Source organism: Leopardus geoffroyi, chromosome B4 (genome assembly GCF_018350155.1).
Source record: "Leopardus geoffroyi isolate Oge1 chromosome B4, O.geoffroyi_Oge1_pat1.0, whole genome shotgun sequence".
Taxonomy (NCBI): domain Eukaryota; kingdom Metazoa; phylum Chordata; class Mammalia; order Carnivora; family Felidae; genus Leopardus; species Leopardus geoffroyi.
In genome coordinates this window covers 83,100,386-83,114,005 of record NC_059341.1, presented here as the reverse complement: position 1 = coordinate 83,114,005, position 13,620 = coordinate 83,100,386, and the positions used below count along the sequence as shown (strand labels likewise).

At 47.9% G+C, this 13,620-nt stretch overlaps 1 protein-coding gene and 1 long non-coding RNA gene across 12 annotated transcripts in view; one reads left to right on the top strand and one right to left on the bottom strand.

The window, feature by feature from the left end:
- The window catches only part of IKZF4 (IKAROS family zinc finger 4), a 26,403-nt gene extending 12,783 nt beyond the window's left edge, over positions 1–13,620 (bottom strand). The window contains exons 1-3 of one of the 11 annotated variants that reach the window (XM_045464489.1): positions 13,335–13,350; positions 5,231–5,278; positions 1,695–1,844 (exon numbers count right to left, since the gene is read on the bottom strand). In XM_045464489.1, the coding sequence (XP_045320445.1) occupies positions 1,695–1,781 (87 nt within the window). In that variant the 5' untranslated portion in view covers positions 1,782–1,844; positions 5,231–5,278; positions 13,335–13,350. Of the gene's footprint in view, positions 1–1,694; positions 2,004–5,088; positions 5,204–5,230; positions 5,282–13,334 lie in introns of those variants that run through there. The other 10 variants (XM_045464493.1, XM_045464497.1, XM_045464492.1 and 7 more) reach the window with 10 other exon arrangements.
- On the top strand, positions 1,805–8,986 carry LOC123590887. The gene is made up of 2 exons (XR_006709016.1): positions 1,805–1,888; positions 8,829–8,986. It is a non-coding gene; the product is annotated as an uncharacterized LOC123590887 (long non-coding RNA).

The following is a 13,620-nucleotide window of genomic DNA, read 5'->3' as shown; positions in this document are numbered from 1 at the left end:
AAAGTCCCATTTCCCCCATTCTATCCCATCAAAGCCTGAGGAAAATTTGTTCACTATCTATAGAAAATGCCTTATGGCATTTTCAGTTTTCCCAGCTGGGGCTCTTTAGATGAACCATGATTATCTAGAAAAGTTGCCCAAGTCAGAACCACACGCATATCATCAAAGTGAGCATCTCAGGAGTTGTGGGTTGAGATGTGTAGACTCAGACCCAGTTTTACAATACATCCTTTAACAGAGTGTAGGGTTTACTATGGTTAAAAGGGCTAAAAGGAGTGTCTCCTTGTTCCTTTTCAGACATTAGTGCTAACTTGCCCTAAATCACTTGATATTTGTAATGGGGGAAGAACTGAGCTCTGGGCCCTGGTACTGAGCCCTGGACCCTAAAACAATGAGTGAACTTGCCGGAAATCCATCTCTAGTCCCAGCCTACTGGGCTTGATATATAGGGAAAATATGCTTAAAGGAATATTTAGGGACAGACATTAAGAGGAATATATCCTTTGTCCCTTCCTTATTAAGGCCTGGGAACAGGAGGAAGAGTAGGTGCCTCCACAGTCACACCATTAGTCTGAGTGGGTCTTAGATGCCATTGCCCTCCCTAGGATAAAGGTAAGAGGGAAAACAGGTTCAAGTCTACTTTTGTGGCACTAATACATAAAAATGAATCTGTTTTAGGGGTCAGAAAGTCTTTATGGGGACCCTGGGATTTTGAGTTCTAGCCGGAGGGTGAAGGGGACTAGAGTCAGATTTAGGAAGTTCAGCAGTTCCTCTGTCAGTCCCAGAAACCCCAGTGAGGGAACTTCAAATGCCTGGGACTCCCAAGAAACCCCAGACTGTCAAAGCCAAGAATTAAGGCCACTCTCAGGTCTCAGATAAATTTTCTTGGTCAAAGTCATCATAGATTGGCTGAACCCCTAGAGGGCAAAGCCAAATCATGAGGTTGACATCAGAGGAACAAGGAGGTGGGTATGGGGCAGAAAAACAGGAGGGAGAGAGAGGAAATGGGGCAAGGTCCCACCAGCTAAATGTGTTTCACATGCTGAAGGAGACAAGCCCTCCACTCCTGCTGCCCTTCCTCGATCCCTTCAAAGAGTGGTTGCCTCTAGAGAACAGCCATGAGGTCTAAGAACCTCCACACTTATCAGCAAGGAATCTTATCCTAACTGCTTTCCCTGTCTTGACCATGGGCTCCAGGGTGGCAGGATGCTAGCCTGCCAGCCTGCTAGCAGGGAACAGTGGGTACAGGAGCAAAGAAAGACGCCCATCCCCAGCTCTATTGTGGGGAAGAGGCTGAGGGCCCTCGGATCTCTCTGTTCGAGGCTGAGGCTTCTGCTGCCAAGGCTCCTCTTTACCTAGATTCTATTACCCATTCCCACCCAGGCCTGTCTCGGCATTTCACCCAGGGCAGCTCTACATCTGTCCCCAAGGCCTAATCAAGATGTCACCACAATCTCCCACTGTCCAAGTCGCAGTCTTTGCTTAGCAACACCAAACACCCTTCCCATCCTCCGCAAGTGTAAGGAGGAACGCCCCCTCCCCCGCCACACACACACACACATACACACACACACACACACACACACAGCCCCCATCCTTTCCCTCTCCTCAGGCTTGGGAGTTGTTACTGAATTGGCTCCCTAGCCCCGGCACCCCCCTTCCCCCTCCACTAGCCACCTTCTGCCTGAACTTACATTATCCTTCCCTTGCCGGTGAGACCCTGGGGTGCGAACGCGGCCGCCGCCTTGGAAACGGCGAGGGAGTGCGGGTGGTGTGTGCATGTCTGCGTCTCGGTGGCAGGCAGGGGTGAGCCCAGCCACTCACCTTCCAGGAAGCGTGGATTCCTGGAAGTGAGGGGAACCGCCGTCATTTCGCAGGCAGCGGCACGGTGAGCAGGGGCCCACGGCTGCAGCCAACAAGAAGAGCTCAGCCCAGGGTGTATGTGTGTGAGTGTGTGTGTGTGTGTGTGTGTGTGTGTGTGTGTGTGAGAGAGAGAGAGAGAGAGAGAGAGAGAGAGAGGCAGAGGGAGAGAGGGAGAGAGAGGGAGAGAGGGAGAGAGAGGGAGAGAGGGAGAGAGGGAGAGAGGGAGAGAGAGAGCAAGCGAGAGCACGCTTGGATGTGCTTGGGGAGGGGGCTGGAGAGAATGTATATGTGTGTCTGGTGGGGGGGATGCTAGGCTACAGCATCCCTTTCCCAAGCCAGTAAAGGGGTGGGGGTGGGGGGTGTGCACAGGGAGGGGGAGGCAGATGCCGTTGCCCTCGTGCCCAGCAGACAAAGAGGAACTGCACAACAAATGCCTGAGAGAGGCAAGAGTGTGTGCAAGAGAGAGAGAGAGAGAGAGATGGATGGGCCCTCAGGGTGGGAGGGAGAAAGGGGGGCCCCCAGGGAAGGCCCAATCCTCTGCCAGCTGGGGAAGCCAAGGCCCCAGAGGTCATGGGGCCCAGGACATGGGGCAGCTTCAAGGCTCTCAGATCGTCAGAAAGCCCCTCCCCCACTAAACTCAGGCACTCAGATTCCCTCCTTTCCCTCCTCCTCCAGGAGGGAGGTTGCTCTTTAGATCTGGGGACTGACAGCCCCCTCCTTCCCAGCAGCGAGAAGGCCCAGCAGTCTGGTCTCAGGCTAGTGTTGCTCTGTGGCCCTGAGGCTTTTCAGATCCCAGGCAAAATCCTGGTATCTTCTCCCCACCTCCACTCCCCTCCCTCCTGTGCCCCTGGGGCCTGGGCGGCCGACAGCCCTGCATGAATCCGCCTTCTATCAAGACAAGGCCTCTGCTCCCTTCCCTTCCAGAGGAGCTGCTCACTGACGTGCTGACCTACTTTGGAGACTAGATTTTCTGATTCCAAGAATTTGGGGGTGGGAGGGGCTGTGAAACTTTGGGCTGACTACCCCTGGATCCCTTTCGAAGGTTCCCTTAAACAGTTCACAGTCCCAGAAAACTTGTGAAAAGCACCACTCAGTCAATTAATTGCATGAGCTGGGTTTGAGCAACTCAGTTTCCCCTGAAAGACAGGGAATGGAGGTGGGGAGAAAATCTGTGTGGTAAGTTAGTGGATCCCTTCTCTTCCCTCTCTCCCTCAGGAGGGACTGACCTGCACCTTTAGAAGGAGACAAAGGGAGAGAAGATGCATTTTCTGAATCAGGATCTGTGAGGTGGGAAAATCTCTTTAAAGAACAGGAAAGATACTCCCTTCATCAAGTGGCCAGGTGAGGGAAGGCCACCTGGTATGAAGACAGAAGAGCTGTGATGACCTTGAAGGGCCAAAGTGTGCTTTAGGAGGGGTCTACACAGCAGCCTTTCCCACTGCTTGCATATTGGCCCAGGAGAGATGGGTCATTTAGAGACTCTCAGATGCCCCTCAAATGGACTGTCTCAGCCATACCCATTCCTGCGGGGGCTACTTTTCAGAACTAATGTTAGCCTTCGCTTTCCCTTTTCCTTCTCTTTAAGGTGGCTGCTGGCACCTAGAATTCTCGAAACACAGATGAGGGGTTTCTGGACTCTACTTCCATTCAAAAACTATGCTGTGCAGAGGCTTCTCTTGTCTAGGAAATGTCAACCCGCTGAAAGCGGGGAAAATTTGGTTTCATAGCACAGTGAAGCAACCACCCTAGGGGCTTTCCTCTAATATCCAGCATTCTCCAGAGACAGAGCTCCATGGGATATTTCCCCAGCCACATTCTCAGTTTCTCATTTACCTACATTAGGGCAGAGACTGGTTTTTATCTGAGTGTTCCCCAGCAATAAAACAGTGTCCTGAGTGTGGTTGTTGCTCAGTAGTGGTTTTCTGAGTAGGCCTAACTGAGCAGGAGATAGAAGGACTGGGTGGTTCCTCAGAAGGGCCATGATTTTAGTTCCAACAAAACCTCTTTCAATTAAATCAGTCCACTTGATCCCTGTCACTGTTTCCAGCGTGTGGCAGGTATCGAATGCCTTAATCCATTCCAACTCCTTCCCCCTTAAATAAGAAAGGGGTCAGAGTCAGTGTCTTACCTTATGTTACCCACGTGCTGCCAATGATTCTTATATGTGTGTCTGACCCACCTAGCTATCATCTTTGAATGTACCCATAATTCCATTGGTCCCACTTCAGGGTATAAAAAATAAAATGCTATGGGTCATTTCTACAATGGTATTTGGATTTCTGATGGGCATACTCATCATGTCAAAACCCAAATCTGGCTCCCCTTATCTCTTATAATCATTCCCTGCCCTGACATTCTAATGATCCAAAAAAGGAGTCCTTGCGTCTTAGAGACAAACTCTGTCTTAGGCCCTTTTCTGCACCTTCAGAGAGGGGGCCAGATAAAATTCCGCATTTTTTTTTTCACCTTGTTGTTAAACTCTGAGAGGACCCTGATTACTCTCATATCTCTAAAAGCCGTTTGTAGTATAAGCAGTGATCTCTTCTGCCTCAGTAAGAGTATTTGGCAGGTATGAAAAGCCATAGCATGTTATGACCATGACAAAGGACTGGGGGAAATGAGAAGTGGGCTCTATATCGCTCCTTCAAAGGCTCTTCGTTGTTGGCCCACTGGCTGAATTCAGCCCATAGATAAGTTTGGCTTGCTCCATGGAACATTTTTTTAAAATATTGAGTCATTATTCTAAAATGGAGACATTTCACATAAAATATGGATTTCTGAATTCTGTTGAAAAATTGGAAGTTTTGGCCACACCAGATACACATTTTGGCATGGAAGTGACTGGTGGACACCGAGGAGCAGTTACTCCTTGAGGTAGGACATGTGTTCTCTGTCCATGACAGTCCCCACATTCTCTTCGGCTCATTATCCCAACCCAGTTCACTCATTTACATACCCACCTGGCTCCTGCAGGCCTTTGAGGTTTGAAACGCTGCTCCACTGTCTACCTGGCTGGGATAGAATATCCTGTTTGGCTGGTGACCTCAGAGAACAGGAGAAGGAATCACATCTTCCTTCAATCTCTTTACTTTTAAATCATTCCTCTCTATTAGTCTCCACTCGTATTCCCCTCCTATTCCCTTCCCCTACCCTTATCCTCCAAGAAGTCTGGGAAGAGAATCACTATTTAGGGAATGTAAAATGACCAAAATAGATGCACACTACCAAGCAAACCAAGCATGAGTGGCAGCTCTGTGACGACTGGGGCACTCAGAGGTCCTGTGCTAGGCTGAAGGCTCTCCACTCTGCTCCACAGGCGAGCGTCTGCTCCCAGCCCCTTACAAACAGAATGCACAAGAGGGCATACCAGACATATAGGAGCGGCCATTGCAGTCTTCTATATCCATCTTAGAGTCTGCTGAAAGAGAAAATAGCTGCTATCAGAAGCCAGATCTGGGAAGGCAGGAGGTTTCTAACATTCTGGAATTAGCAAGTGTGCTCTGACCCTATCCTAAAGATGAAAAACCTCATACTTTGTCCTGATGAGAAAGACAATGTACCCTGACTTACAGACCCCAGGGTCTTGTCCAACCCACAACTTCTACAGGCTTCCCCAGCCTCCGAAGTGGAAACAAGGTCTTACTCCAGAGTGGTCCTGGTTGTGTTGTTTTGAGAGTAGACCCCTCCTCCTGTAGGTGGAGCTGATGCTGTGGGAAAGGAGACAGGTTACAGCCCAGCTTTCTGGAGGCACAGAAACCAGCTCCATAGACGCTCTGTACCTTAAGGATGGGGTAGTAATAAAAGGAAGAAACAGGATTCTGTCTCAGGGGATTCTTTTTGTTGGGGGGGGGGTATGTGGGGGAGGGGGGGGACAGGAAGGTAAATATGGAGGAGAGCAGCCCACCTCAGGTTCAGTGGAGTCCACTACTGAAGGTATAATAAACAAATTAAATCTTCAAGTGGCTTCTCTCCATATTCTTGTCACTTACGTTGCTATGTTTTATTCATTTATTTATTTTTTTAGGGTGGGAACCCTGAATTTAAAATGCAGGTTAGTCTATTTGACAGAAGCAAGCAGTAACTGGCAGTAGAGTATTAAACAAATCAAGAACTGAGAACAATTAAAAGTGATAATTTGTTGCAATGAATTCTCTCTTTAGGAGCCTGTGGGAGGAAGAAAAAAAAATCTCTTTGGTAGAAATTTACATACCTCCAAAATTGATTGCACCAGTCATCTAATGAAAAATAAATACTCCAGGGGCAGATTTGAGGGTGCAAGAGTGGGGAAAGGAAACAGTTGGAGCTGCCACCAGGATTCCTGTCTCTTTGAAGGATCTCTCTGAGGTGGATGGATGAAAATCTGGTTTGCTTGCAATACTATACTGTTAAGAGGCAAGGATTGGGGACTCTGGAGGATGCACAGGGGAAAAGTATCTATTACCCTGTCTCCCCCTTCCCCCAGGTCACTCGTGCGCCGAGAGACATCATACTCTTCTGAAAAGTCTCAAGACAAAGCCTGAAACATGGGCTTTCCTTCACTTCACAAAGCAGCTCTGCCTTAGATTTCATCAGAGAGTCCTAGTCTCACCCAGGAAACCTGGGTGTGGAAGAAAAATTTATCTAAATTTATTTTCAGTTCTTCTTTTCTTCACATCCTCCCTGAGATGGTCTCAGCTTTGGGATCAGACTGCTAGACCAAGCCACAATAATAAGTGGTTCCTTGAAGTTTCCCTTAGGGGTAATGATTAGAAGAGCCCAAGTCCACAGTGGTTAGCAAACTCATACCCCCTGGAACTAGCCATAGAACTGTGTTGGTCAGAGATTCAAAGAATGAGGAAGGGCGGTCTGGTACTCATGGGGCCCCTCTCATTTCTGAATCATTAGCTCCATAATTGCCTTTTAGGATTTTTCAAAACTACTGCAGAGCTAAGATGCCACATGTGACCTCCCTACACATACACACTCATGCACACAAACAGGAGAAGCAAGAATGGGCAAGATTTCCTCCATTTTCTGCTTGGAGAAACTGAGGCTCAGAGCAGTGATGTTACTTGTCTCTGGGCTCATGGTGAGACTGGAACAAAACAAAACAAAAGAAAAGAACACAGGTCTCCTGAGCTGTGCTCTTCCCATTAAACCATCTTGTTTCTTTTATTAAAAAAAAAAAAAATTTAATGTTTATTTTTGAGAGAGAGAGAGCACAAGCAGGGGAAGGGCAGAGAGAGGGAGACACAGAATCTGAAGCAGGCTCCAGGCTCTGAGCTGTCAGCACAGAGCCCGACCCAGGGCTCGAACCCACAAACTGTGAGATCATGACCTGAGCCAAAGTCTGCCCCTTAACCGACCGAGCCACCCAGGTGCCCCACTGTCTTGTTTCTTTTGGAAAGTCAGAATACTCAAGGCCTTCATGGATCTTCTTGCTTTCCCCTGGTTCTAACATCAGTTAAGGCATCTTTTCCTTTGGTATGACCTCCATGGGAGTGGGGTCTGTTACTTAAAAAGGAGGAAAAGTAGAGCAGGCTCTACAGGGAGAAATATATTAATGTAATGTGTGTGTGGTGTGTGTATGTGTGTGTGAGAGAGAGAGACAGAGAGAGAGAGACAGAGAGAGAGAACACGAAGGAACCAGGGGCTAGATAAGCACTAGGTAGGCAAAACAGTTGAAGCATAGCATTCAGCTAGCACTGGCTCAGGAAGTACATCTCATTCTTGGACACCTGCCCAAATGGTCCCAAAACAATTTCCAGAAGGGTCTGAAGGAGTTGTTTTCTGAGTTGGACTTTGTTCCTAGCAGTAAACTGAGCTCTTCTGCTTCTTAATTGCTCCTAACAGGTGCTCCATGACACATCTTGGGCAAAATCAGCATTTGGCTGCCTCTAACAGGTCTACATGCCAAGTTGGTAACCCTGGAAGTGAGAGGGGATCGAGATTCTGCTGTTCCCAATCTTGGTGCTCTGAGAGCCAGAAGCAAATCAGTAGATGTACTTCACTGTTTGTTCAAGTCTCCAGGCAGCACATCCCTCCCAACCTTCCCACTCCCCGCCCCTCAAAGCACCTCCTCCCCTGCCTGGCCAGGCAGGCAGATCTTAGTGTCTCCTTAGAGGAACTGGGTCAAATTAGGCACTGCCAATTGGAGACATACCGCAGGGGGAGGAGGCAGAAAAAGAGAGAAGTTAGTTACACAAGACAGGTTTGGCTCAAAGATCTTGGAAAGAAACCGGCTTTATAGCAACATAGGCATCATTCAGTGATGGAGGTAGGCACATATGTACTGTAAATTCAGTTCAGTGAGCTGAATACAAAGCAACTAGAAATAGCTAGTCTCCTAATTCAAAAGGAAGCGTCTCTGTGAGGGAGGAAAGGTTGGTCATTGTAACCTCCAGAGACAAAGGTTTTCTTCCCTGTTCTTTTGAATCCACTTGGCACTGTAACAAGAGTCCTCCATGGCCCTGGCTTTCTCCCATCAACACAGTATCACATTTGAACAGGAATGGGCAGGAATGGACATTCCTTTTAGACAGAAGATTTCCCACCACACTTCCAGACAAGCACCAGGTCATGACCAATCCAAAGTCTGACTTCCAGGGGGCAGGTCAGGCATCAGCTACCACCCCCAGCTTCTCATCTCCACAAAAACATCCCCAGGGCTTTCACTATTGGGTGACAAAAATGTCAGAAAGTCAAGTTTTCTGTATGTGGTAGCTCTGAAAGCCTGAAATAAGATGGATATCACAAGTATTTAAAGCTCTTCAAATCCTTCAAAGAATCCTGTTTGATCCAGTGACACTCCAAAATTGGAATTTAAAATATACTCCATGTGGTCTAGTGTGTAGAAAGGTAGCAAGGAGGATATTGTTGGGAAAGAAAGTGGAGGTGGAGAGAGTGGCAAGGATTTGTGCCATCCTTTTGGTTATTGTTCCGGAACTGCAGCAGAGAGTAGCAATCTTTTCTCTGGTCTCTCTTAGGACCTGGGACCTGAAGTGTAGCCCGGTGATTATTAGCAAGACAGAACTTTTCACCTGCCTGGGAGTGAGCAGTTCAGGTACTGCAAGTAAACCAAACCCACAGCATCATCCTCTCCTGTCTGTACCTCCATGAACTGAATGAAAGCGACACAAAAACATGTTGGAGTCACATAGCTGCTTCTGTGGTCTATCGGGGCTTTGCATAACTGGGGACAGGAAAGAAGTAAATGGTTGAGGGAAGAGATGGAATAAGGCATTGTCTGCAGCCTGACTACGTGCCCCTTTCCAGGAAACAGACCTTGACATTGAGCAATCTGCAGCTCTGAAATGATCTTTGGGTCAACCTAGTACTCTCTGAAGGAAACCCACCAACCTTTTCTCAGCTCATGTGTCTGTCTTTATAGCAGAAAGGTCTGACTCATTTTTTTCACCAGGCTGTAGATGATGACCTTCTGTCTACATATAAGACAGATGAAGACAGCTCAGCTTCATTATCCAAGTGCTTGGGGAGCAGTGCTGAGGGGATGAATTCCCAGGTAATCCTAGGAATGACCAGTCTCTAAAAAAAGAAGGGGTATGAGCTGGAAACACAATGTCTGGGGAGTGGGAAAATATCACCTCATTGTCTCCTTTTAGATCTCAGAAGGATGAATATTTTCTCTTGTTCTTTGCGCTTCCCTGTCCTCCCCATGTAGACTGCAGAAGAGAGAGAAGGCTAAGGTTTATAGGTGGGAGGAGAAACAATCGTACCCCTCCGATGTCTCATTTTAGGACTTAAGAAACTATGGAGGGGCTAAACTAAACAGGTAAATCACTAGGTGATGCGCACGAGCTGATACTCTCTGGGTTTGTGGTATACCCTGAAGTATTTGAGCCCTGTGTTTAAAGAAAGGCCCCACAAAGTCACTGCTATTCAACTGTATGTTTGGGTAAAGGTGAGAAAAGTAGGCCAGCAGTGTTCGATTTGAGTTTCTTAATAATTAGTTTTGAAGCCAAAGATGCCCCTAACAAAGTTAGCTCAAGTGAAGTTTGAAATTACGTGGAAGGTTCAGTGAACTATCCTGACTGGTATAGAGTAGCAAAAAGGGGGAAGAGATGGGAACAATTGCCTTTGGTGGCAGTCCTGACCAGAAGTCTCTAATGCATGCTGATCAAAAGGGCTCACTGTTGTTTGGGCGGGACAGATATTTTCAGGCTCCTCTGCTAACAAAGAATCTTGCCCTGACAAGTAAGCCTCTCTTCTTGTGGAGGGCCTAGGGCAGGAATGTTGTAGGACCTGGGGAATCTTGCAGCTAGAATGGAGTTGAGAGATGATCTCCAATCTCTTGTTTTTTAACAGAAGAAGAAACTAAGCTGAGTCACCTATCTGGTTAGTGACAGAATTAAGACCAAATAGAACCCAGGTTATCAGTCTGGTAACCAGTCTTTCTACTACAGCCCAAAGTTAAATTTTGCCACAGTGGGAAGGTTTGGGACCACCCATGCTTACCTTCTTTCTCGGATGTTGAAATGAAAAGTTTGGGGGTCTGCATCTTGTGGCTTAAATCCTTAAACTAGAAACACTGGTTTATGGATGGAAGAAAAAATAATCCTCTCCCTCCCATGTCTCTTTTTAGAGATTATGAGCCTGAGGGAAATGCCAACCTAGGCCCTTACTAGGTCTCTTTAAGGTAGAAACAGAGCTCCTTGGCTCAAGGATTACACCAGCATATGTATTCCAGCAGAGTCTACAAGGTTGATGCCACTCCCACTGGTGGGGTAGGAGGGGACAGGCCATTCATATCAGCACTATCCTTTCTTACATGCTTTCGTCAGATAAACCTTGAAATTATCTCCCTGTTTCCAATACAGAATCTACAACTCTTCTGAGAAGGAGGCAAATCAAACAGCTGGGAATTCAGAGCCTTCTTTAGGCAGGGTCATGACACCAACAAAGAAAGGGAGTCCCTCTGCCTGTAGCATTGTCTACACCCACAGAGCTCCACATTCTTATTTGTTCTTGTAGAGTAAAATGAGCCCAGAAATACCTGCCCTACAATAATTTGTCTTCATTTTTCCTTGGTTATTTTGTGTGTATGTTGAAGGAAAAAAGATGGCCAGTTTGGGAGAAAATAATTTCTTTGTGGATGTTAGTAGGAGGTAAAAGGTGGGATAATGTTCCTCCCACACTGGGAAGTACAAGCTGCAGATTTAAACTAGGAGAAAATAAAGAAGAAATGTTCAGTTGCATTTTCACTGGAAAAAAGTCAGGACTTCTTTCTGAGCCAAGTCCCAAAACATGCTTTGCCCTTAACCTACTAAGAGGAAGGGGATTGCCCAGAAGCTACAACTGAACTACCTGCACTCAGTGGGCAACAAAGACATTATATTCTGTGCTTGAGACATCAGCATCTATTGACTAGGGCAAGATATAATTCCGACCCTGCCAAATTGAGGGCAGCTCCCACCACCTGGGACCCACCCTAGAAGCTCCAGTGAGATCTATCCTGCTTCCCAATGGCTACACTATTTTCTTATTTTATTTTTTTAAATTTTCTCCTTTTAAGACTTTGTTTTTATCTCATGAGCCACTCTTCTGACTATTCTCATGATCCAGGGAGCTGTCTGGATTCTCTGGCTTTCGGGTGTTCAGGCAAGGCTGAAGTTCCCTACACCACAAAGCAATATTAACTGAACTACTGACAGACCAATGAGGAGATACTTCTACCAAACAAGAAGCTACAATTTCAACGATTGTTTCATTTGGACTTGTCCTGGTCTTGTCCTCAGAATCACAGTCATCTTAGGTGGAATTATTAGGTAGTCAGACACCTGTTTTTAATGCTTCCTAAGAACATCAACATGTACCTTCACACAGATAAAGTGAACAAATAGCAGTAAGGGGAAACAGCAGGCCTCAATGTTTTTTTTATTATACATTTTTTAAATGTTTATTTATTTTTGAGAGAGAGAGAGAGAGAGAGAGCATGAGCAGGGGAGAGCAGAGAGAGAGAGAGAGAGAGAGAGAGAGAGAGAGGGAGACAGAGAATCCAAAGCAGGCTCCAAGCTGTCAGCACAGAGCCTGATTCGGGGGTCAAACCCACAAACTGTGAGATCATGACCTGAGCCCAAGTGGGACAATTAACCAACTGAGCCACCCAGGTGCCCTGGCCTCAAATGGTCTTCTGCTTGGCCTTGATGATGCAAGGCCTAGCGTTGATATGTGAGTGAGTCAGAAACTTACTAAGCTCACCACTGATGCTTTAAGGGTTCAGGCGGGGTAGACTGGGAAACAGGTGGGGCTATGAAACATGTCAGTGGGGGATCTGTAAGAGTCACAAAAATTGGCAGTTTTGCTTATGAGAGAAAGGACTGAAATGAAAGAAGGTATGCAAAACGACACAATATAGTTGGTAATGCATCAAATCTTCCTGGAAGCAGAGTTAGTAAATTCTTGACCCTGGAGAAAGAAATGGGGTACTTTATTTCCTAAACATCTTATACCTAAAGATCTGTGTTCCATTAAAACCCAACTCATGACAGGACCAGTCACGATTAAAAACATTTAAAAAGCGGGGCACCTGGATGGTTCAGTTGGTTAAGCAGGGGACTTTGGCTCAGGTCATGATCTTGTGGTTCATGAGTTCGAGCCCTGCATTGGGTTCTCTGTCGTCAGCACAGAGCCTGACTGAGATCCTCTGTCTCCCTCTCTCTCTCAAAAATAAAATAAACATTAAAAATTTGAAAAAATTAAAAAGTAGAGAAGTCAAATGAAAATTTCAAAAGTGAGAATCTACAACTCAAGCAGACAAGGGGGAAGAAAATAACTGGGGATGGGTTGTGCGAAGAGGTACACGGAGGCCTATTTCAGTTTACAACTGCTTCCCAAAGTCTGTCTCTCCTTAGAGTCCTCAGACCCAGGGCTTCCTCTGTTACATTTCTTTCTTAGGACTCATATGCAGTGAATCTCTTCCTTCCCAGCCCTGCTTCTCAGGTTCCCTAGACGTCTCACCCTACATGGTACCTTAGACCGCACTTTCCACTTGCACTCTAAGTTTCTTCTCTACTGTTTCTCTCATTCTGCTCATTGCCTCCCAGATCTTCCCACCGAGGCCTATGTCCTTCTCTCTAACCTTCTCGACAAACCGCCCCCCCCCCACAGTCCTCTCGCTTTTTTGCCCAGGTACCCCCTCTGCTTCTCCGTTCTCACCGTCTTCTGTTTTACCCCAGCGATACCCCACCAAGGAGCCTCGCGCACCCAGCTCCTGACTGTCTTGACCCGTCTCCCGCCTTTTTAGGACCCTTTGACTCTCCGTTACCTTCCCCTCAACCTTGGAGCCTCGAGCCTAACTCCCCCACTAGCTGGGCCAGCTCCCTCCCCTCGGGCCACAGCCCAGGTGGCCACCCTCTTCCAGCCAGCCCCTCGTCCAGGTCTCCCCTTGCTTCACGCCCAAGCCCCTCAGGCCCCGCCCCCGGCGACCGAGGCCCCGCCCCCAGCGCTTCGCCCAAGCCCCGCCCCTCACTCACCTGAGGCAGCTCCGCGCGCGCGCAAGCTGGGGGGGGGTGAGGGAGAGGGGACGGTGTTGGGGAAGAGGGGGGCGGGGCGGCGGGGGTCCCCCACTCTGGCCCGGGTGGCCCAGTGCGGGGGGAGTGGGGTCACTGAGGCGGCGGCAATCGGGCCGGACCCGGGACCCGGGCACTCAGCGGCGGCGGCGGCTCCATCTCCATCAGCAGCTTCACCTGAGGAGGGACCGGCCCCCCCCAGCAACCCCCCCACCACAGCCGTCCCCCCTCCCCCGAACAACTTCCGGTC